The 25,246-nt window shown below is 29.7% G+C and overlaps 1 protein-coding gene across 4 annotated transcripts in view; it reads right to left on the minus strand.

The window, feature by feature from the left end:
* Positions 1–555: 555 nt before the first annotated feature.
* The window catches only part of LOC107438936 (fatty-acid amide hydrolase 2-A), a 32,583-nt gene continuing 7,892 nt past the window's right edge, over positions 556–25,246 (minus strand). For all 4 annotated transcript variants that reach the window (XM_016051357.3, XM_071184895.1, XM_016051360.4 and 1 more), the window contains 8 exons: positions 22,009–22,233; positions 16,652–16,834; positions 13,296–13,515; positions 10,595–10,804; positions 8,319–8,438; positions 5,667–5,830; positions 4,098–4,190; positions 556–2,078 (listed from right to left, as the gene is read on the minus strand). In XM_016051357.3, the coding sequence (XP_015906843.1) occupies positions 1,494–2,078; positions 4,098–4,190; positions 5,667–5,830; positions 8,319–8,438; positions 10,595–10,804; positions 13,296–13,515; positions 16,652–16,834; positions 22,009–22,026 (1,593 nt within the window). In that variant the 5' untranslated portion in view covers positions 22,027–22,233 and the 3' untranslated portion in view covers positions 556–1,493. The remainder of the gene's footprint in view (positions 2,079–4,097; positions 4,191–5,666; positions 5,831–8,318; positions 8,439–10,594; positions 10,805–13,295; positions 13,516–16,651; positions 16,835–22,008; positions 22,234–25,246) is intronic.

Raw genomic sequence — 25,246 nt, forward strand, 5'->3', positions numbered from 1 at the left:
AAAAGTTAAAAAAAAAACTCTGAATAGTATTTACTTTTTTCTCATCTACGATACTTTTACCAAGCCAATTAAATACTCAATTAAATCTCAATTTCCGTGTCGAAATATTAAGAAAAGAGAATTTTTTAAAAGCAACAAATCTTTTGTCTAGGCATAAAATTCTTTTAAACAAGGCTGTTTGGTAATCATAAGTCCATTTTAATTACCAATTAAACATGTGCCAGTTAAAATTATTTTTACTTCTTAATGTAAATACTCATTTTACTTGGTTATGCTGTTTTTCAATAATACCATTAAAAGTAATTGTAGTTATTATTATTATTTTTTCCTTAAAATCTGCGTATTCTTTTAAGTAAGTTAAAAAAGCAATTTGTAACAGTAAGAGTTCGTTTCGTTGTGGTCAAAACTCCTTACTCCTCTTAACTTCATTTTTATATATAAATTTGATTTTCGATTGCACGATTTTAAATTTTGAGATACTTTAAATTCTACTTATTAAAAAAGTCTGATCAGCTTGTAACAAGAGACATCTATTAAATAATAAAAATCGTACGATTTTGCATTATTATTTTCTTTTATTTTTACAGATTAGTATACAAAAGTTCTTTTATCAATGTCAAACAAACTTGATATTTCAATTGACACAAATGATGAATACACGAAGCTCATTCATATAACAAAGACGTTCACAATTTCAACGTAACAAAATAGTTTAAAAACAGTGACATGAAAAAAATATAAATTCAGTTAAATGATCCGACTAACTTTTGTACGTCATATTTGTTTGCTTAACTCAACTTCATTTTAATAAAGATTGCAGGACTAAAATTTTTTAAAATCAAACTAAAGCTGCCTCTAATCATTATTTGCAGCCCTACATTTGGTCCTTTGAAAACACCAAGTATAAATCATGTATTTTAGCAGGCATAGAAGCTATAATACGAGGAAATAATCACTTCAGTTCACATGTTTTGCCAAAAGGCTCAATTTTTTACATTTTGGAATGTGTAAAACCTTAAGAACTGGTTTTTAATTTTGATAAAAATTAATCTAATTTGAAATTGCAAAATGAGTAGTTTTTTAAAGCATTACTTTTTTCTTACACAAAATCAGAAATTTTGAAGAGTATTGAATCATAAAGAGTATTGAACCATGGTTAAAATTTGATACAACTTTATCATACTTTTAAGTTGGATTTTACTATCGAACTTCTTTAACTTGATTTTTTAACTAACTTCAAACGGCGATATTGTCAACTTCAAATGGTAATATGGTTAACTTCAAACGATGTTATGCTTCAATTTAATACCTTATCAAGGATGCAGTAAATTCTAACCACCTTATGAACTACCGACATAAAGTGCATTTTAGGCTTAACTGATTTATTTTGTAATTGAAATTTGCAGGCATAAGAAAAAGACAATCAGACAGGCGATATCAGAGTGACGTCAACACCTCTTTGTAGCCTCACCTAATACTTCTGCACACAATTTTCAGTCTGTAATAGGACAAGGACTTCTCCAACCACCGAAAACCTTGTCCAGTTCCATTGCAGCTGCTAATGTCAAATGATCTCGCATCCGTCCACTTATTGCCTGTATTCCTATAGGCAGCCCATTGACTAGACCAGTAGGTATTTGTGAGGATGGAAAACCGAGGATGCTGAAGATACACGTGTATCCAATGTTGGGGTACTTAGGAACAGTCATGAGGTAATGAGGAGGGGGTTCAGGATGAGTAGGTAGCAACAAGATAGCGTCGTCCACGAAGATCTCTTGAAATTTTCTTTCTATGGCTTCATAGATTCTTAGACATTCGTAATAATACTCGTCCTTTTCTCTTCTGTCTACCATTGCAAAATAGATGGCTGGGAGTGTGTGATTTGAACGTCCTAAGAAAACCTTGAAGAGTTCCCGCCATAGATCAACTTTGCCAGTTTTGTATTCAAGTAAGCATTTGAAGGGAGGGACTCCAGTTTCTAATAGTTTGCATTCCCATACGTCAAAGGCGTATCTCAATTCGTCCATTTTAAAAGGGATTGCTTTTATACCATATTCCTTTTCGAAATGGTGTGCAGCCTGTAACAAACAATAACTATTTATTTAAGGCAATACATTTTCATTCAGTTATATATATTTGTTAAATTAGTTGGGAAAGCAAGCATGAGTCTTTAAGATATATAGATATATTTCTATTTGCTTTAAAAATATAAGCTTATTGCACTGGAGCAGTGGTTCCCAAATGCTGTTTTGCTTAAGACTCAAAACAGTTCCGACAGTTTAAACTCGTTAAATCAGTAATGATTTTTGAAAACTGTAATTATATTTAAATTCAAACAACAAACCATCATTTGTTTGATTTCGATATTTTAGTTAGTTACATGAAATTATTTTAGTAAAATAACGATAAAAAAGAACTAACAATTGTTTTTGAAAAAAATATTTCTTCCAATAACAATATATTGAATAAATTATGAAAATGATATGCATTTATAAAAGATTGAATCAATATTTCTGATGAACATTCTCAATGTTTATAACAGTTCTTTTTCGAAAATTATAATTCAGCGTACTTAATTCATTTTCAGTTTATGCTTACACCAAGAACAAACTCAGAACTAGACTAAATGCCACTCCAGGCCTGCAAATTTAACCGTTTGACATAAAACTTATAAGTTTAAGTCTGTTATGGGTTTTGTTTGGTTAGTGAATTTATGGTACTTGAGGTTCGGACAAAAAATGCTCGATCGTTCAGCGTTCCGTACTCGAAAAGAAGTGGGAAAAGAGTATAGGAACACTTTTATTAATGGAAAATGATTTTAATATTTTTTTGAAATTTAAACTATCCAATATAAGAATTAACGTGTTTTACTATTCATGTTTCGTAAACTAATACACAAGATTCTAACGAGCAAAATTATTTAACAGTCGCTAGTTGTGTAGTATATTATTATACATTTCCTTTTGAATGTCTCTAGAGTGCTTCGAAAAGACGACAGTAGGGTATACTTTGTGGTTTGTAAATAAAGCAAAACGTGAATAAAGACAAAACAGGAATATATTTTTTATATTAGTGCGTTTCGACACAGTGAGATTCTTGTTGATAAGATTCTGTGCCATTATTTGTGACTTATTCACATTTTTTAGTTTTGTCTGCAGTGTTTATTTAAATACTGAAGAAAATTTGTACTTTATTCAATGTTCAAAAATTAAAAAAGAAGTCAAAATAAAAATAATATTTTTAAAAACCACGTTTTTGTAGTGGAGAATAATAATTAAAAAACAAAAATTTGAAAATTGAAAAACGTGGGGCGCATGAAATACATAACAGTAACAGTGCTCATGAGAATATGTGTATGTATATCTGTTATTGTATCTGAATGTGGATGTGTATGAGGTTGTGAATGTGTATGAGTAAGAAAATGTGTATATGTATAGGTATATGTACTGTTATGTATTTCATGCACCCCACGTTTTTCATTTTTCAGATTTTTGTTTTTTAATTATAATTCTCATGCAAATTAAAAATTTATTTTTATTTTGATCTTTTTTTGTATTCACTTTCAAAATCTCAATTTTTTCACTCACTGTACCTGTCAGCCTTTCAACTGACACGTGACACTAATTTGAAATAATCAAATCGACAACAAAAAACAATCGCGAAAATATTAATTTTTCTTTAATTTTATTTCACTTTTTATGTCTTTTTTCTCTTCATTTTCATGCATTGTCATCCAATTCTGAACTATGTGCCAAATTTGAAGTCTGCAGCTAGTCGAGAAGTTAGTTTAAAATCGATTGCAAAATTCCCCCGGGACAGACATACACAAAGACAAGTTGATATAAACGTGGTAAAAATAGGACAAAAGCCTACAACGTTAAACAGGGTTTCTTTAACAAATTTTAGATGACACACCAAGGGATAATAGTTTATTGATCTTAGAGTGATAGAAAAGGTTTAAAAAACCTAAATAAAACAAAAAAATCAATAATTTTTCAATCTATCGTATTTGAGTTATTACATTTCGGATACCTGAAAATTTTGCATGATGAAAATTATCAATGTAAAATCATTTAGGAATCTACAATATTACTTACTTTTCTGACTGCATTTTTTATGGGTGAAATAGATTTCAGTAAAATGCCAGGATATTCCTCCATGTAGTATATTTTAACTTTACTGAAATCAACCTGGAAAGAGATGTAAAAATTTAGTTTATTAATTTCTATTCTGTTGAATAAGATGGAGTCATTATAATACAAGCATTGTCATTTTAACAATCTAAGAACAAAACGCTTAATGATTTTTATGGTTAATTTTCATGGTTGGATTTCTGACTTCCAAAATATAGAAGATAACCGCAATCTGGAAAATGTGGTTCCCACAGTTTAGTCAGGAATGTGATCCAAAGTTTGGACACCTTAATATTATTTCTACTTCTTGAGTATTTCTCCATATCTCTTAAATTTTTTAAGAGAATTGAGAATTTTTTGCTCACAATAATAAAATTTGCTTATCCAAAGATAGTTCCATGTAAAAAATAACTTTTAGTACATATTTATTATTTTTTACTATTTATTTATAAATAATTGAAAAAATTTCAAACTGAAAGTATGCAATTTTTTGCATAATTTTTAAGTATGTAATTTTATACAAGAATTATAGAATAATTTTGATACAAGAGAGCGAAATTGGTCGAACAGTTACCGAGAAATCGAAAATTCAAAATACGACTTTCTTAAAATTTGATTTCTCAGGAACTATTCAATCATTTTTGCTTAAATTTTGCATTTTGCCATGTAAAATTACGTTTTAAAAATGATGTAAAAATTGTATAATTTACAATTTGAATTCTTTCAATTATTTATAAATAAAATAGTAAAAAGTAATAAATATTTACTTAAATTATTTTCTGCATAGGGAATGCATTATTTTCTGCATATATTTACTTAAATTATTTTCTGCATCTTGGGATAAACGAATTTTACAATTATATGTGCACAAAATTTTCAACTCTCTTAAAAAGTTCTCGAGATATGGCGAAATACACCACAAGTAGTATCAATACTAAGGGGTCCAATTCTGGACAGCTCTTCTGGCTAAATTAGCATCATATTTTCCAGATTGTGGCTATGTTCCATATTTTGGTGGTAAAAAATCTGAATCCGTCGATGAAAAGGTATAGTTGTTTAGAGAAAGAATGTTTTTGTGTCTGATTTAGTAACTTAAAATATCCTCTACACTAATTAGAATATTAAAGATTAGCCCCTCGAGCCATTGAGATTGAGTCCCAAAACATAAAGATCCGATCATTAGATCAAAAGTTAATTAGTGGGGTCCGCCCCGTGGCGACTTTCAATTTTTGTATGCAATTGTAAGTTAATGATCAGTACTCAATCTAAAGTTTTGTTTCTCAATGCCCACTTGGGGAATGACATTTCGTCAATACAGGTATCTGAAGGGCAGATTTGTTGCCCACTCTTTCAGTGGCACCATATTAGATGGACCAACGTTGCTTCCACAGTAAGGACATATCGTACCGAGAATGAACGAACATCAATGCCTTGTCCGGAATTCGAACCCAGACCCATTTAATGCAAGGCACTCCATCGAAAGTTGAATGGTGAAAAATATAATGATGCATAAAATAAAAAATACAGTCTCACCTTTTCATCGAATTTAATTCTTTGGTCGTTGCTGGTAAGTATCCTCATCAATAAGGGCAAGTCTTCTACGTACCGACACATTGGACCAGTACTGGTGAAAGAGTCTATATCCTCGTTCTTATCGAGTTCTCCAAATGGAAATGCTCCAGCATTCGATACTGTTCCTGTTAAAATACATTATAAGTTTCAAAACAGTGAAAAAAATATTCAACATTCATGACAAACATTAAAATTAATTTTAAAAACGCATTTTTTCATTTTGCATTTTGTTGATCAAATCAACGTCTTAAAATTTAAAGTAAAATCACCAAAATTTAACAAAACTTAATTAGCGAAAATTGACGGTCTGGTGATTAAATCGACAAATCAAAGGTATTATGTTTTTTTATAGCAAAAAACAATAAACGCATTATTATATTCTATTTTCAAAAATACTAAAAGGATGAAAAAAGCTTTTGCCATATCAAAAAATAGATATTAGTTGAATATAGGACAGGTATTATTGACAGGTTAAAAATTAGTGACTCGATTGTTATAAATATTGTCATAAAATAACTGAAGTATTATTACCATTGTCTTTTAGTATTATGAACTTACAAAAGCTAATACTATATGTACGTGAAGAAAACAAATAAGCTATATTTGTTCCAATACCAGTACTTAATATCGTATAAGATCAAGTATTGGAGATTTTAAATTTTAAATTAATTTTGGTCATAAAGCAACAGACTTTCTTAAAGGACATTTTTAGTATATTTTTTATCCAAATGTACAATGCTAAAAAAAAAAAGAAAAAACGGACCACCTGGAATAATTTTTGATCTATTGATTGGATCTTCACGTTCTAGGACTCTTAATGGTTCGAATCTTAATGGTTCGAGAGGATGACCTAAAAATATTCTAATTAATTAGTATAGACGATATTTTAAGTTACGAAATCAGACACAGAAACGTACTTTCTCTGAATAAAAATACCTTTTTTTCGTAGGATTCAGGTTTTTGACCCCCAAAATATAGGACCTGGAAAATATGGTTCCAATTGTTTGGTCAAGAGAGAGCTCCAAAGTTTGAACCCCATGATGTTAATTTTGATTTTTGCGTATTTCGTTATATCTCAAGAATTTTTTAAGCGAATTAAAAAATTTTTGAACACAATTATAAAATTCGTTTAGCCAAAGATAATTCTACACAAGAAGTAAATTATAGTAAATCTTTATTATTTAATTTAATGATAAAAAAGAAAAAATTGAATTGAAAGGTATACAGTTTTTTTATATAATTTAAAAGTGCGTAAATTTGCTTGGCAAAATACAAAATTTGAGTGAAATCGGTTCTATAGTTCTTGAGAAATCAAATTTTAAATATACGTCTTTCATAACATCTAATTTCTCAGGAACTATCAAACCTATTTTGCTATGTAAAATTACGCACTTTAAATCGATGTAAAAAATTGTATTCCTAACAATTCAAAATCTTGTCGACTATTATTAAATAAAATAAAAAATATTTACTAAAATTCATTTCTTGTATGGAATTATGTTTGGCTAGGTGAATTTTATGCAATTATGTGTGCAATTTTTTTTAATTGGCTTAAAAAGTTCTTAAGATATAAAAAAATACACAAAAAGTAATATTAACATTAAGAGGTCCAATTTCTGGAACACTCTCCTGTTCAAACTATTGAGACCATATTTAACAGATTGCGGCTATTCCCTAAATTTTAGGGGGTCAGTAATCTGCATCCGTCGAAAAAAGGCATGTTTATTCAGTGAAAGTACGTTTTTGTCTCTGATTTCATAACTTAAAATATCGTCTGCCCATATTTTAGCATATTCAAGGTCACCCCTTTAGGCCATTTAGATTGAGTCCTAGAACGTGAAGATCCGATCATTAGATCAAAAGTCATTCAGAGTGGTCCGGTTTCCTTTTGCGCCTTTGCACATGTTTGAAAACGTTATAGATAATAGATGGCACATTATGAGTATTAAAATTGCATATGAAACCATACCAGAAAATGTGGTCATACATGGCTAGGGGAGCTACCCTACTATGACCTAATCAATTAGATTAGAAGCACATGAAGAAACAGTTCATAATATTGAAGTGCCCTTAGCGGCGTCTGATGATATTTTCGGGCGTGGATTCCTATGAAATTTTGATGCTGATGATGCACCCTAACTCCCCTAGAAGTTTGTCACCACAGTTACGTAACCCCCTGTTATGTATAACGTTTTTATACTTGTACATTTTAACAAAAATTAGACAAAAAATGTCATTAAAAAGTATAGTTTAGAGAGAGAAACTGAATGCAGATATGAAATCAGAGATACGAAAGTATCTAGGATCTGTTAAAAAATCTCATGCAACAATCATGCATCAATCTTGTTTTATAGTGTAATTGATAAATAGGTTTACGTATTTTTCAGCGCATAAAGCTGACAGGTACTTCGAATTAAAATCAAAGCAAGCCAGCAAAGCGCGTTAAAGCTGAAATTAAAATTGTTAGGTGTAATAAAATTTCTTTAAAAACTGTCGTGATGAAATTTGAGTTATGAGGTTCCTTTAAACGGTTTATTAATGCTTCATAAGAAATAACTTGATATTACCTAAATGAATAAAAAAGAAATAGCTAAAAAATCATGATAAAATTACCAGTTGAAGGTTTATGACCATAGATTCCACAAAAAGATGCCGGGATACGTATACTTCCGGCGATATCATTTCCTATTCCAATCAATGCAGCTCCCGCGGTGATTATTGCTCCTTCACCTCCTGAAATGATAAATTATAATGAGTGATTTATTTCCAACCAGGAATCATGGCCGGAAATCAGCATGATCAAACGACCTGGATCATTACTTTATGTGGTTATAAGGTAAACATTGCTATTGCTTTTTCTCTTTTTGCTGCTCTCCCTATAGCAGTGTTTCCCAAACTCATGACTTTTGTGTACCTTTTCATAACGATGCGTACCACTAACAAAAAAAATGAATGTATTTTCTTAAAAATATGTTTTTTTTTCTTTTTTGGTACAAAGTTTTGTAGATACCAACATGCGATCCATATTCTATGTTAGGAATAAAAATTATATTTTGTAAAAATAATCAAAATAAGTAGAATTTATTACAAACCTTTACTATAAAAAAATTGCACAAAAGTTAAAAATCACAACTGGCTGTTGACACCACTATTTATTAACTGTCAACTCAGCAAAAAATAGCCTATAGAAAAATACATAATCGTAAATTTTCATAGCTAGTTTTGTTTTTAAATAAAAGTGTTTGAAATTTTCATTTGTTGCAAGATATTTCGCATAAGAACGAGTACACCCGCTAAACTGTTCCCGTACCCCTGGAGGTACGCGTACCACACTTTGGGAAACACTGCCCTATAGGAATATGCAATTACAGCAGTAACAGATAGATTTAACTAATATTTGGTAATAAGCGTTTTAAAAATCAAGATTTCAATGATACTTGAGCCTAAAAAATTGAAAAAAAATAAGAGCGAAAACCTATTGAAAGACATAAAAATTAGCAATATTGGTTTGCCTGGAATGCTCGCAGTCCCACCCGTTTCGCAAAAAATCATATCATGAAAAGAGTGACTCAGATGCAAGTTTGCAATAAAACTTGCAGTACAATGTAAAGGACTTATCACGGAATTACGAAATTTGCTTCTATTTGCATATCTATGAAGTAAAAGTAACGAAAATATAGATGGTTTAACACGTTGTCTGCTGCGTCACCTATATTCGGGTGACAGCAAAGTTTCTGATCAGGATGCGTCACCAGTATTGGGGTAACGCTTAATTGACTACTTGCGAAGGATATTCGCATGTATTTGAAAATATATTTCACAAGAAGTAACAAAAGTATTGAATTGTTGTAAAAGTAATACAAAAATGATTTATTATTGTGAACCTTGTAAAAGCTTTCTTGTTCACTGCTATTTGACTCAATAAGAAATGAGTTTTCCATTTTTCTTTTTGAAATTTCAACTAATTCGGGTAAAGATTTTAAGTTATACTCCTCTTTACTCGGCAAAGATTCAAACGAATTGTGTAAAGGGGCGAGATAAGAAACAGACGCGTACACAAATAAACAGACATGATACCGTGGAAACAAACGGAGCAAGATATTATCCTTGTGGCCACCAGAGACTTGCATTATTAAAATATCGATTTGAGTACTTAGCAGAATACGCTTCGTACGGCGGTACTCGTAGTCTGAAGGAAATTTCACTGTGAACTCGGACGACAGTCAACGTGTTAAGAAGTTAAATGCTTTATGCATACCTGCCAACTTTTATGCATTTGGCGTAAAATTTTATTTCTATATTTAAAGTGGTAGTAAAATGAATACTTTTTATATATTCCTTGCATTTATAAACTTAATGCATTATCTTTTTGACCACCACTATTTTTTAAAAAATTAAACATGTATATATTAATAAGTAATATTGTTACGACATTGCAATGCGTCTCGCTTATGTTAACCAAAGATGCTTGTGTGTTTACAATTTAAATTTAGGCTAATCCAAAATTTTGGTTACCCGAACAAGGAACAGTCCCAATTACTTTCATTATGCATCATTAGTATGACAGCCCACAGTGGGCCAAGGCTTTTCTTGGATGAGATTTCCAATTCGCTCTAGGTGATTAAGGCTTTCCAGTTCTTAACCATTAGGATTAAAAAAAATTATCCACTGCAGTTTGGATCGTCCTCTTCTTATTTTTCCCAGCAATTTTGTCACAATGAATCCTTTTAAAGAGTTTAAATCATTCATTCTGAATACACGTGCAGCTCAGCTTACCCCAATTATTTTACTTTTAGTTATTGGCAATACTCTTGACGCTGCTGCATAAACTTATATAACATAGCATATATAAGGCTTATTGTTTAGTTTCAATGTATGAAATTTCTTACCGGAGCTGCCGCCAACTGTCCGACGGTTATCGTAAGGATTTTTTGTCATTCCAGCTACTGCGTTAGCGGCCTCCCACCAGAAACATGTCTCTGGAACATTCGTGACAGTTACTGGGATGGCACCGGCATTTCGATATTTGGAAGCTGCCACTGAATCTTCTGGAGCTTTTCGACCTTTGGCCCAGACCAACCCGTTCACCTGAAGAAGATCTGTAATAAAGATTTCACTTTTTTGTAAAAATTTTAATTGGAACAATTCTCTTTCTAGTTGTATTTCATAGAGACAACAGGTTAGAGTAAGTAAATAAGTTTTATTTTTATACACTGATGGAAAAAAAATCCCCCAAAATTATTGTAGAGCAATGAAATTTCAGCAATGTGTTTGTCTGGGTAACATATTTAAGCGATAAAATTTTCAAGATCACAGGTTAATGCAATTAAGAGAAACATTTCAAATGCGAAAAACTGGAGCATTAATAACCGATGTAACCACCAGAATTTTGAATGCAAGCATGCAAACGGGTATGTTTTGTGTTATACAAATGCCGTAAGTCATTTTGTGGAATGTAGTTAAATGCCTGTTGCACTTGGTCAGTTAATACGGGGATAGTTAATGCTGGTTATGGATGACGCTGAAGTTGTCCAGTGATGTTTCATACGTGCTTGATTGGAGGAAGATCTGGTGATCCAGCAGGCCTAAGCAACATGACGACATGCTGTAGAACATGTTGGGTTAAAACAACAGTTTGAGGGCCAGGGTAATCCTGTTGGAAAATACCCGCCTTCAATCAACACCTCCTAGAAAGAACAGGCCTCAGCACGGGTTACCATAAATATCCCCATATTTTGTATTTTCACAGCCATACACAGTATACGGCAGTCTCCGTTCTGAGTAGTGCCGAGTGTAGTTCAGTTACGACTTAAAAATCATTTAATGAACGAATTAACTCTAAAGTGACAATGTTTCGTTAGTGCTAGATACTCTTGCTATAGCAATCACATGACTGAGTTAGTCGAAATTTATACCGTTAATCAATCACTGCATAGGTATGTTTAATAAATTATTTCCTGACTGAAAAATCACTTTTATTTATCAGATAATATTTATTATTGCAACGTAATGAATTGTGAGATGAAGTAGCTTAATATTAAATTTAAAAACTAAACTGGAAAAAAAAAACTAAATTTTATTTTAGTGCAATCGTGGCGAATTGAGATTTTGAAGAAGTGGCTGCAAATATTTAAAATTTACATGACGATGGCAAGAGCTAAAATGTTTTTGTACCCTTGATCTACACTACAAAAAATTCCGGATCAAATTTCGGTATCAAGTACCGGCACACTGCCACATCATCCGTAAAATCCTTTTCTACCGTAAAATATCATACTGCAATTTTTACAATATTTATTTCATTCGGTGATTTTTCGATAACTATTACTCTAAAAATAACGGCATATCATTTCCTTTGTTCCGTAACATGTTCCGGTAAAGATGAAATTTTACGGTACCGGCTGCTGATTTGACAATTCAGTGGTCTTTAACGACTAGCTGGCTTTATTGTAGACTTTTTGCTTGACTGTAATTGGTCGCTGTGATGCCACAATTGGCATTATATATTTATTTTCTATCATTTTAAAATATCTTTCATTACTTAAGCTTTTTTTTAATTAATAGAATTACATTTAAAAATAAATCAAGGGCTTAATCTTTTAAAACGAACACGAACATAAAATATTTATTTCCTCTCTTCTAGATCAATGTAACGGATACTTTTTTTTTATTTTATTGCTAGGCAGACTTATTAATTCACTGTCGCCTCTAATCGAAAAAAAAAAATCTATTTATAACTTTTTACTCTAAATTTCCAACGGCTAAATGTTTCGGTTGCATGGTTGTAATAATTCTCATAAATTTGTTGGCGACTCGTGATCGCCAAAATGTTCTTTTAAACCCATATTGATATGCTAGTTGGCTTTCTTTTGGCTATGATATATTATGACAAATCGCCAAATTATGGATCTCCTACCCATACTTTCTACGTCCGTTGGGAATAATTATATTTACTTGGAATTCAAAATTTGTGGTGACAAGGAGTCCCCTTTGGGGCGCTCCTGTCTCAGTCATCCTAACGGTTTAAAAAGATATAAAATCGTAACAAAAACTTCTTGATGTGGAAGTTATATTTCCTTGATCCCTTCAAGGGATTTATTTTTTATAATTGGTAATTATTATGATGATTTGTATTGATGGCCATTCTCTATAATCTTCAAGAAATATTGCTTAATAAATTGGATTTTCATATTCACGATTCATATTAATTTCCTGGAAACTTTAATTTTTGTTTCATCCATTTACTTTTATAATGGCCTAACAATCATGAATTCCATTATACGAATATTGGCGGCTAAGGACGGAGGACCAAACCTCCCCCACAGTCGCAATTATATTGCAAGCTTTTATATCTTTTAAAATTTACTACCTGAACTAAAAAAATATAGTCGAGAATCAATTTTTTTCTCATTTAAGGGAATGCCTAACAGGAGAACTGGTTGATAAAATCCACAGGATTGAAAATTTTTTAACAGTGTTGAGGACTTTTATGTTTTGCATAATTTGACTAAAAGTCAAAAAGAGTTGAGTGTCGTTATATTTTACTACTTGCATCAAAAAATATCTCATGTTTTCCTGAAGATACGGTACCTTTAACTCCTATGGCTTCTTTGCAAGTGAAAGGAACACCCAAAAGCGGCGTATCTTTTTCTATTTGTTGTGGGGATTTCCTTCCACTCTCCAGAAACGTATCTATATCTCTGGCATCTTGCAGAGCATCATCGTACCTTTCATCTAATGCAGCATTTATGAGTGGGTGGACGGAACGTGATCGTTGAATGTATGCTAACATCACATCTTCACACTTCACCTACGAACAATTTTAGAAGATGAGCAGATATGATTGACAATAGGTAATACATAGATACAAACTGAAGAATTTTTCTAGTGATTATGAAGTAAAAAATTAAAATTTTTTGAACTAGTAACTCCCGTCACCACTGATGTTTAAACCATTTGCTAACCCCTTAACTTGTGAGCTCGAGTTAATTCGAGCGCGCTAAACAGGACTGTGCACACTCGAGATAATTCGAGCGGCGTTGTATTTTATGCTGCGATAATTTTTCACACTGGAATATAATCGAGAATTGAAAATAGCAATGTGAAAGCTAAGAAAAAAAAAATCGTTTTATTGATATTTATCATTTACATTGGATTGTAAGCTATAACACTTATTTATTCAAGAATAAAATATACAGAGATGCCAATTTGCTCCGGACAGCAAATATATATTTTAAAGTGGTAGTTCATCAATTGTGGTTCTTGGTTTAATAAATTCAATTTAGTAGATTTTTATCCACCATTATTTCTAAATAATTAGTAGGCTTATATAATTCATCACTTTATAGTACTTTTGTCGAGCTATACCTTTTAAAAAGCAAGCAAGAGTCAAATATTTGCAAAATTTACTTTTTAGTTGCTTACCAATTTTTTAATTATTTTTGCTTGTCCGGAGCAGTTGGCATCCCTGAATATAGCCTTTTTCCATGGAACAAACGCGCAGTATATCAAAATTGTCCACCAAAAGAAAAGACAATGTTCTAAAGCTGGTTTTTTACATAAAAATAATAATTTTTTTGTGTCCGGTTTTTTTCAAAAAATCTGTGCCATAACCCCTTGGGGACGGGTGATTCAGAAACGCATTCGTACAAAATCAGAATCAAGTTGTAATTAAATAAAAAATGGTAACTTAAATGTAGTCGTTGCTAATTTGACAGACTTACTTTGCTTTTACTTTAATTATTGTTAGTTTAATCATATATTTAATCAATGTTAGTTCAAAGTATAACTAAACAGTTTTATTTTGAACAAAGTATTGGTGAATTAAATAAATCAAACAATTATAACTCCTCTCAGAAATAAACTGCTAAAGAAATACTTTGATTACCAGTTTTATATTTTTACCCTGATTGATACGGTTTTATGCTGTCACATATTTGTATCAGTCGGCGCGAAAGGGTTAATTGCTGCGAATCGTAAAATAAGTAAAAGCAAAATTAAATGTTAATGTTTTCCAACCACTAGAAAATATCTAAAAAATCATATAAGGTATCTGCTATAGATTCAACCACACTTAAACATTTCAGCACCCACTTTGAAAAATAGCAAAGAGCTTTATTATAAATATAACTTCTCAGGAATACAATTATGGTTAAATTTATAATTTTAAAAAGTAAAGTGGTATATCTTTAACCTACAAATAAAATTTTTATAGGTAATTTGTTTGCTCTTTTTTTTTCTAATAACATTTTATGCCACATGCGATTAAAAATGTGAAATGTGGTAGAAACTAATTCATTTTTATTTATTTATTACCTCTTTAACTATTCAGTCGTAACTATCACTAAGACTTACATTTCAAATTATTCATATTTAAAGCAAAAACATTCTTCGTACTTACTTTCAATAGTAGACTGAAAAAAATATGCTAGAAAAAATTAAATGTTATTAATCACCACTTTTTGCATTTTTAGTCACTCGGGGAAACTCTCGACTATGAAAATAGCTAATAGAATTTTTATCTTCTGACCCACAAATTTCTATAAAATAACTAAAGTGCTCCCAGAATTAGGTACTAAAAAGTATGCCTAGGCTTCCCTTTAATTATTGTTCTATCTGAGGCTCATGTAAACACAACAAATATTATTTTTTAGTTAAGCTATTCAAAGAACTTGACCTCTCTCAAATCTCATCTCCGTTTTAAGATCTCTTTATTATTTTCATTTTAGCTTTTTTTTTTTTTCAAATGATTTTTATTTGATATCTTCAAACTCTAGAAAACTATAAAAAATTTCTTCAGTATTAGTTTTGAAAGGCTTGTCTCGCTTTGCCTACACTGATTATATTTTTAGTAACTATGTAAGCTTTAAAGTTATTAGGTGTCTCAAATTTATAATAAGTGAAAAAAGAGAAATCGCTTATAACCCACAACACTATACCATATTAATCACAAAAAAACTTCATGCGACAACATATTTTTTTGATTATCTATTTTAATAATTATTTTTATTATTAATTATTAATTTTATTATTATTTATTAATTATTTTTTTGATTATCTATTTTAATTCTATAAATTAGGTGTATAGTTCTGAATAGTAAACTTTTTTGAAATTCGTTTTCTCAGAAATTATTTAACCTATTCTGTTCAAACTTCGCATTTTACCCCGGAAAATTATATTCTTTTAAATGATGCCAAAAAAATTGGATGCCTTGCATATCAAAATTTTTTAGACCATTATTAAATAAAGTAATAAATATTTTAATAAAGGTTATTTTTTCATGCAATTATCTTCGGATAAAGGAATTTTTTTGTTTGGATTTGTGTGTAAAAATGTTTCAATTTTATTAAAAAGTTCTTGAGTTTTGTTAAAAATACGCAAAATTAAGATTATGGGGGTCCAAACTTTGGAGCACTCTCCTGACCAAACATATTTTCCAGATTGCGAAATGAATCTTACAATTGTCTCCAAAAATCTTTCTATTTGATAAAAAAAATTCTCGAGATATGGCGAAATACGCAAAAAGTTAAATTAGCATCCGGGGGCTAAAACTTTGGACCACACTGCTGATCAAACTATGGAGACAATATTTTCCAGACGTCCTATATTTTGGGGTTAAAAAATCCGAATTAGTCGAGTAAAAGGTATGTTTATTCTAATACACGTTTTGTGCTTGATTTCGTAATTTAAAATATCGTTTGCACTAAATAATTAGCATATTTGAAGTTACCCCTCATTTATTAAGATTGAGTGCTAGAACGTGAAGATTTGATTATCAAATTAAAAGTTATTCAGGGTGGTTCGTTTTTTTGGCGCATTGTACAGTAATTGTTTGTTTAGAATCTTCTCAGGAAAAATACTAATCTTATCATTTATCGTTTTAATTTTTTTAAATTATTTTTTTCTCCATTTTCTGGAATGAAAATTAACAAAAGAGTAATAGTACCTGACGATTTCTTATTTTCTTTGCAAGGTCAACGGCTGACATCAGAAGCAACTCATTGTTAATTGGTGGTAATGGTTTTGTTTTACCCATAAACAAACCATAAAGGAAATCCAAGACATAATCTGATATAGGCCGTGTGAATGTCAAAATAATTCTCAAAAATTGCGCACATATACCAACCACCTAAAAGAAATATAAAACAAAACATCTTAGGCACCATTATAAGGGGTTATAAAACAATTAGACACAGTATACAGCAAAACATAAAAAGATAATGGTTTAAAATTGTTTCTCATAATTGTTTCATTTTTATTGGCCAAAAAATATCATATGGTGGGATTGTTAATGCACAAAGAATATATGGAAATCTCCTATATAGATATGGCTCTTATCAGCTTGAGGGCGATGCAATATAGGAATAATAATTGCATTTTTTTTAACCCCTTTTCCCAATTTTTGATTTGTTATTTTTGAAAACTAAAATTCTTAAGTTTTACTTTTTTAAGTGTTGAATAAATATAGTTTAAATGTGGCAAAAAATTTTTCAATACTGAAATATCATTTATTTGTTTGGAAATGTGTTTATCGTAGCGAGTTTTAATGTGTACGCTCTCTCCCAAAAGTTAAGCAAAGGAAAGAAAAATTTTGATTTCCGGAAGCCAAATTGAATTGGAGTAAACTTAACTTGTAACAGAGGTAGAAGAAAGTGTGCACAAATGTTAGGTAACAACCAATTACGGTTTTATGTCAAGAAATATGTAAATCAAGCAGCAGTATAAAAAGCTGGCTTTGTGTAGGCTTACTGTAGTTGCATTTGAGTGCGGATAAAAAGTGAGTAGAAAATCCTTTTATTTTTTTCGAACTAAACATTTATCTACGACTTCCAGAAGAAGAATGGAAGAGTCTGAGGGCTGATGTGCAGTCGGACTCATTAAAGCAGTACAGTCTATCACAGATGTTGCTCTGTTCTTCGGCATCAATCATTCCGTCATTTCAAGATTATGGCCAAACCAGTCGAACAGTTATCCAAAGACCTGCAGCTGATCATCAAAGGGCTACGACTCCCGCGGGAGATCGAAGTATTGTTGTTGTAGCTAAGAGGAATCGAAGAGCTACCTCCACACGTGAGACTTGTATGGTTATGGCAGTAATTGGCCAGCTGCAACTGTTCGCCGAATGCTACACATTAAAAGACTTTACGCCTGGGCACTATGAGTTTATATTAGTCTATCCCTTCAAGCAAGATTGGCACGGTAGAAATGGTGCTGAGGGCATGTGAATTGAACCCTGTTTGATGAAGCTAGATTTAGCATACAACCCGATGACAAGCGTGCGAAGTCCTGAAAAAAAACAAGACACACGCAACAGGTCACAGAACATCATGCGACATCGCGCAATCTGTTGTGGAAGCATAGTGACATACTCGGAATTGGATATCGCACTTGCCTGCACAGCTACTGATGTGGTTCTGTGACGACTGAACGGTATCAGAATGAAGCCACTTTATGTGAAACTGTATGCTGCAGAAGTTGATTTCTACTTTCGTTTCAATGGACGGCAAAGCACGTCCTCATGAAGCAACGGTTACTTGAAGTGCGAAGGGATTGCCGGTATAGAGTGGCCGGCTTTCTCATCGGATCTTAATCCAATTGAAACTTCTTGTGATGACCGAGCTGTGGGTACTCGTTTATCCACCGCCAGAAAATCTCATAGATTTGGAAACAGCTTTCAAAATAATGGCGATCGCTGGAATCTGAGGTGGTTGACCACCTCGTAACAAGCATATTAGCACTCTGAATAAAAATAAGGAGTGCTCAGTACTCACATGCCCTATTGATATCGAGTTTTGTAGTTTTTTTAAAAAAATTTAATCATAATTTTGAGAATGACGCTTGACTTCAGCATATAATTTATGAATGACATCAGCATATAATTTATGCAAATACAATATTGTTTTCATAATTATTAATAATATGAATCATGTTTTTCTTCGTTTTGCTTTACGAATAAACATATTAGCTACTTTTCTGCAGCAGTTCTGGTCTGTTCTTCATCAGTTCATTGCTCCATGCTAAAATTTTGGAAGCAAGTGTATTTTCCGCATTTTATTGCTCCATGCTAAAATTTTGGAAGTGAGTGTATTTATGCTGACTCATAAATTAATTTTTTTAGGGAATTAAAGATAGATGAAAGAAGAGTTTTTCAGCTCATGAATGTCAAACTTTTGAAAATATTTATTTTAAAAATTATTTAAAAATAGAGGCGTTCAATGTAAGTCCCAAAAGAATTAAGAGACGTCTAATTTCTCTTAAATTTGTTTTTAGAACGTTTTAACAATAAATTTTTATGAACAATATTTGTGTTTTTTTTAAAATCCATAATCATACAAGAAACTAAAACATGGGACGAAGTGTTTTTTATTTTTATTTTTAATTGAATTTATCGTATAAAAAGTGACAACGAACCTCATTTTTGTACTGCATTATTCAGTTTCAAAAGTCATTTAAATTTGGTTTTTTATGTACTTTTATAACGGCTTCAGCCGGTGACCAATTTATAACGAATGGAAATTAATACGACTGTCTTCTGATCGTATGCGACGCATGAAATAGATGGAGCAATTTTAACACACAATGTTTAACTTCGCTAAGAATTCACCAAACTGATAATGCATTTATTTTTTTTCTCATTTACATAATCATTTGATATAAAGTCATCCTGCGTTTTCATGGATTACAGGATTATTAGTCTTATCCTTGTTTCTGTGTACTTTGAAACCGAATTTTTTTTAATAAAGAATTATTTTGCTAGCTTATTAAAAGCACGGGCTCTCAAAAACTTAGACATAAAGCAGTATTTTAAAACTATTTCAAAACTAAAACTGTCTTAATTACATTTTAAAATATAATGATGGGCATTTTATTTAGAATTCATTTTTTTTATTCGTTCTGAAAAGATTCTTTTCCGTATTGAGAGTTGATTTCCGTAAAGGAAATAGTTGAACAACCTTTTATCGACGAACGGTGATGATTATCTAGGTATAATGTCCGTCCATTAGAAGTCAAAATAAATGCTGTGCCAAGTGACGATAGATTAGAGATAAACGTTATTTTCTCTCTTCATAAAGAAACTTCAGTCAAGAAAATGTTTTCTCGAATTTTTCGATTGTTATGTCTAAGATAATTTTAAATACATCATTTAAAAAATAACATTTTTAAAACTTTTTAAAATTTTTTGTTTGTTTTTTAACTTTTTTTTGTTGAAAACGTTTATAGATAAAATTTAGAATTTTATCAAATATTTATCTTATTTTCCTTTTCAGCGTGTCACTATATAAAGACGATCTTATTATAAAAAAAACTTTTTTAATATTTTTTAACTAATATTTTTTTCTTCAAAAATTTCTTTATTTTCATGTTGTTTTTAATATAATTATTTCTCTAAATATGTTTAAAATGAAGTAAATAACATTAACGTAGTACATAATTCTTATAACAAATATAATACATTAGTTTCAAATGGATGTTAATGAATTTTTTATTTATTATAACCTTTTCTTTTTAAATGTAATTAAATGAGGAATGAATTAAGAACACTAGTTCTTTATTTCATATCTTAATGAATATGCTATATTAAGACAGAATAGTGTTTTCGAAGCATACCATAAGAATAAAGAGAATAATATATAAGAATAACATATACACAGTCAAAAATTTAGATTTAAATTACTGTTCAAAGTACGGCAATTTCTACAGTAATTTTTATTTAATTAGAGTGATACAGTGATTTTGTGGTAATAATTACTGGAAAAATTACGATATATCAGATTTTTTGTTCCGTAACATGTTCTGGTAAAAATGGATTTCACTGTAAAAAATACCGACACCCTGAATGACGGTACTTTTTACCGTAATTTGATCAGATATTTTTTACATTGTATTAACCCAAAGGGCCAGGGCCCACAAGGGTGCTGCGACTATCATAGTACTAGGCCTAACTACACAAGTAAGAATATATTGAAAATCTATTAGTCATTATATTTGTCTTTAGATATGCTAATATAAGGGCAATAGATGTCTTTGTCATTGTATTTTTTGACTGTATATTTATATGGCCTGAAAGTTTTTTTGTTGTTGACATAGTTAGTGGTCGGCACGATTGAAGAGGTTTGAGAACCATATCGCAGTTTTCGCTGCAATTACTACAAATGCTTATTTTATTTTAAATATTTTATGTACTAATTAAATAAAAAAAGTGCTTGGTATTTCTTGATAGTTTTCTCCTCTTTTTGTATCATTAATTTTTTTTTGTCTTAAAATATTTATGCGGCTTAATGGAACGTAAAATCGACATCTAGCATGAAACAGTATGTGATTTATGATGTGCTAAAAAGATATAAATAGTGACGAGATTGCATGTAGTTTAATAGAATATATTAAAGACGATTGTTCTTATAAGAATTCTTAATGATAACTAAAGATTTTTAAACAATAAACAATTTATAATTGGATCAGGAAAAAAAAATCGTTGATATTTTTGGGCACAATGAATTTAAGCTATGATTAACGGAAAACTTTTGGCTCCATTAGTTTGACAGCTAATTATAAACACACAACAGCATAAACATATAATAAGTTTTATTAAATATGTATATTCTTGAATAACGCGAATAATCATGATGGTAATTCATAAAGCAGCGTCAAACGTGGAAAAAATGTAAGAGTTTATAGTTAATAGAATGAAATTAATAGAGTTTTAAGAAAATATATTGAAATTAAGTCTTCTTAACTATATTAAACTAAAATACCATTTTTAATTTTATTTTAAAAAATTCATATGTCTATAATCAACCGATTATTGCAAATAACTGCACTTATAGCATGATTCATATAAATTGTTTACCAGCAAAAATATAAAAATAATAATTACTTGTATTTAAATTAGCCGTATTCATATACAAAATTTAAGCATAATTAATTCTATCAAAATTAACATCGTTTTATCAAATGTGAGGTCGTTTCTTTTAAGGAATAAATTATATCCCAAATTATTCGTTCTTACTTAACACTACACTCATCTTGCAATGAGTTAAGATATTATTATCTTATTTAGGCGATCAATTACTTATTAATTAATTGTAATTATTAACAGTAAAAAATTATTAAATTAATCTTTACTTTATTGTGGTTGTAAAAACATCACCCTTAATTTTATTTTAAGCTATTTTTTATCTCACTTAACCTATCTTTACTGATATCCCTAAAATTTCAGTGGTTTTAAAAAGTAACTCTTTGAATTGGTCCATTATTATACTTATAGTATATATTCACTGGCTAAAATATGAAATTAATACTTACACTATTTGAGATAGCCATTTTCACAAATGGATTCTAAGCATGGGTTATTCAAAATAAACGTCCTTTCATCAAATGTGAGGTCGTTTCTTTTCAAGATGAAAAGGATATTCCGAATTTTCTGTTCAAACATAAACCATCCTCATCGTATAAAAACGATACTAAAGTTGACAACTGGAAGGAAGAGCGTCACGTTGCGCAGTTCCGCTTTAATGGTGCTATGGTTTCCTATTGTTACGAAGAAAGTAAAATAAAAATAGAATAAAATATTTGAAAGCGGAAAATGGCAATTACTCTTAGACATGTGGTAGACCGCTACAATTCTGTTGTATATTATTTTTATTTTATTTTGTTACGTATGAGTCATTGAGTTAAGGTGCTGACTTCAATTAAGTTAATGACAATGTATTTTGCTCCCTTTAATGTTGTTGGATTCGAATTTATTTTGAATTTTTCATGATGATTTATTTTGGTTTGTATGAGTTATGATTTAGGTTATAAATATTTACGTGGAGAAGAGAATGAGGTTGCAATTTATTGGAGCAATAAATAATATGGATTTTGATTGGGCAGCTGTTTTTATTTCTGACATGACTATTATCTGAAAACTCGTTTTGTTTAAAATATAAATTTTTTTTTCAATTTTGAAGTATTTCTGTTTCAAGAACAATAGATAGATATATTTTTAAAATATGTTATTCAAGGAAAAATTAATATAATTACACTGGTTATCATAAATTAAGGAAAAATCACAAAAATAGCGATAACTCTTTCAAAAGTAAGCCAAACCGTGCAAAATTTGCATATGTTGTCCACTAAGAGTAGCTGAGTAAAATTGCAATATGCAAATTAGTGGCGCTGCACTCGGCTTACGTCATCTGCCTGGAGCATAAAAGTCNATGTTATAAATATTTACGTGGAGAAGAGAATGAGGTTGCAATTTATTGGAGCAATAAATAATATGGATTTTGATTGGGCAGCTGTTTTTATTTCTGACATTACTAAAATCTGAAAACTCGTTTTGTTTAAAATATTTTTTTTTTTTTAATTTTGAAGTATTTCTGTTTCAAGAACAATAGATAGATATATTTTTAAAATATGCTATTCAAGGAAAAATTAATATAATTAGTTGGGTGTAAATATGAAACATAAAGTAGACAAATTAATCTAGTTATATATTTTAATATCCTTTTAAGGACAAATTTTTACAAATAAAATTCTTCAAAAAAATTGTTCTTAGTTTATTAAGAACCAAATTTCTGTTTTTATACAACAACGGTTTATTAAAAAAAATAAAATTATTATGAATTTTTACGATTGAGAAAATTTTTAACTGAATCAAGATATTCAGAAACAAAACGGATTTTTTTTTATAAAAACCTATTTACTAAATTAATTAAAAAAGTCCTTACACAACTTGATATTTTTTAAAAATTTTCTTGAAATTCTTAATTTTTTTTTGTTTTTATTTTTAAAATTTATAAATATTTACATTTTATTATTGTTTTAAACTTATTTCTCAAATTCCAACTTTTTTTTTCACAGTTTGATTAATACAAAAATTAGGGCTTTTTACTCATTTGTTTAAAAAATAACAAAGTAAATAAATTTTTTTTAAATGGAACAAAAAGTTTTTTACTCTTAAGATAATTTGTGCCGAACTTTTCTAAAGTAAACACTTTATAACAAAAAATCAGAATTAATGAAAAAAATATAAAAAAAATTTCTCTACTCTTTAGATAAATTGTGCCGAACTTATCTAAAGTAAACACTTCTATCATTGTAAGCCATAACCTTAGCTATTTGAAGTGGAACTCGTTCTTATTAAGCTATTTTAAGTGGAAATTGAAGATATAAAAAAATTGTTTGTACTCTCGTTCTATTTCAAAGATTTTGTGAAAAACCGGTATACGTTCAGAATGTATAAGAAAATTTTTTAAAAATACATTCGAAAGTAAATAGAACAGCCTAAATGTTCATTAAGCCTCTTCTTCTGAGTCTCTGTCTTCATATGAACTAATATTATTTGTAAATAAAATACTATTTTTATTGCTGAAGTGAGTTTTTAAGAATTAAGATTCTATGTGGAAAAATCTCGCCAAATTAGTCTCTTCTTTTAAAGTAATTACTCTATCTGTCAGTTTTAAATCCCAGATTAACTTTTGCTTCAAAATAGCATGTATAGATTAAAATTATAGCTATGCTTTGAGCTTAAGGCACTTAACTGCGGGCCTTTTAATTTATTTAATTATTTATTTTTCTTTTTGTGAAAGAACTTCTTCCTTATAATGATTTTTATTTAAAAACTTGTTCTCTAACATAGATTTTTTTAAATATTTTAGTTTCATTTACTTGATATTGGTCACTAAAGGGTTACTCTTTCTCTTGAACATTTTATTTGTGACACCCAACATATTTTTTGGAAAAATTAAAATAACTGCTTAAAGGTGCGAATATTGCCGCAATAGTATATTGTCATTTATATTATATTAAACAATACCATTTATACTATTTAATTATCCTAATATTTACATTAGTACACTATAATTTACCATTATAGAACTCTTGTTAAAGACAAACTATTAACATTGCATAAGTATTCTAAAAAACATTAAGGACACATTATTGACACACTATTATTATTTATTATCAAATACAAAGAATTTAAATTACCACTTACGATTATCATTTACTGTTATATACATATACTTTACCATTATATTATCATTCACCATTATAGAAAAATTATTTACATTACTATTATAAAAAAATTATTTTCATTACCATTACATACACAAGCTGTTATATTGCAACATCATTATACCATTGTTATTGACGCATTATTAACATTAATATTTATCATCAAATACAAAGAATTAAAATTACCACTTACGATTATCATTTACATATACTTTACCATTATATTATCATTTATTTTTATAAAAAATTATTTACATTACCATTACATGCAAACTTTTTATATTGTAACATGTAACATTATTATTTAACATTAAATACAAACAATTTACAAGATAACTTACGATTATAAGCAAACAGTTTACATTATTATTTACAATTATAGACAAACTATTTACTTTGCCAATACATTTTAATTTACTAATGTAGAAAATTATTTACATTGCCGTTATACGCAAGCTATTATACTGTAGCATTATACCACACATACTTATATATTACCTTAATAAGCTTTTATATATTGGCATTACCACTTTTGTGAAAT

Source organism: Parasteatoda tepidariorum, chromosome 9, assembly GCF_043381705.1.
Source record: "Parasteatoda tepidariorum isolate YZ-2023 chromosome 9, CAS_Ptep_4.0, whole genome shotgun sequence".
Taxonomy (NCBI): Eukaryota; Metazoa; Arthropoda; class Arachnida; order Araneae; family Theridiidae; genus Parasteatoda; species Parasteatoda tepidariorum.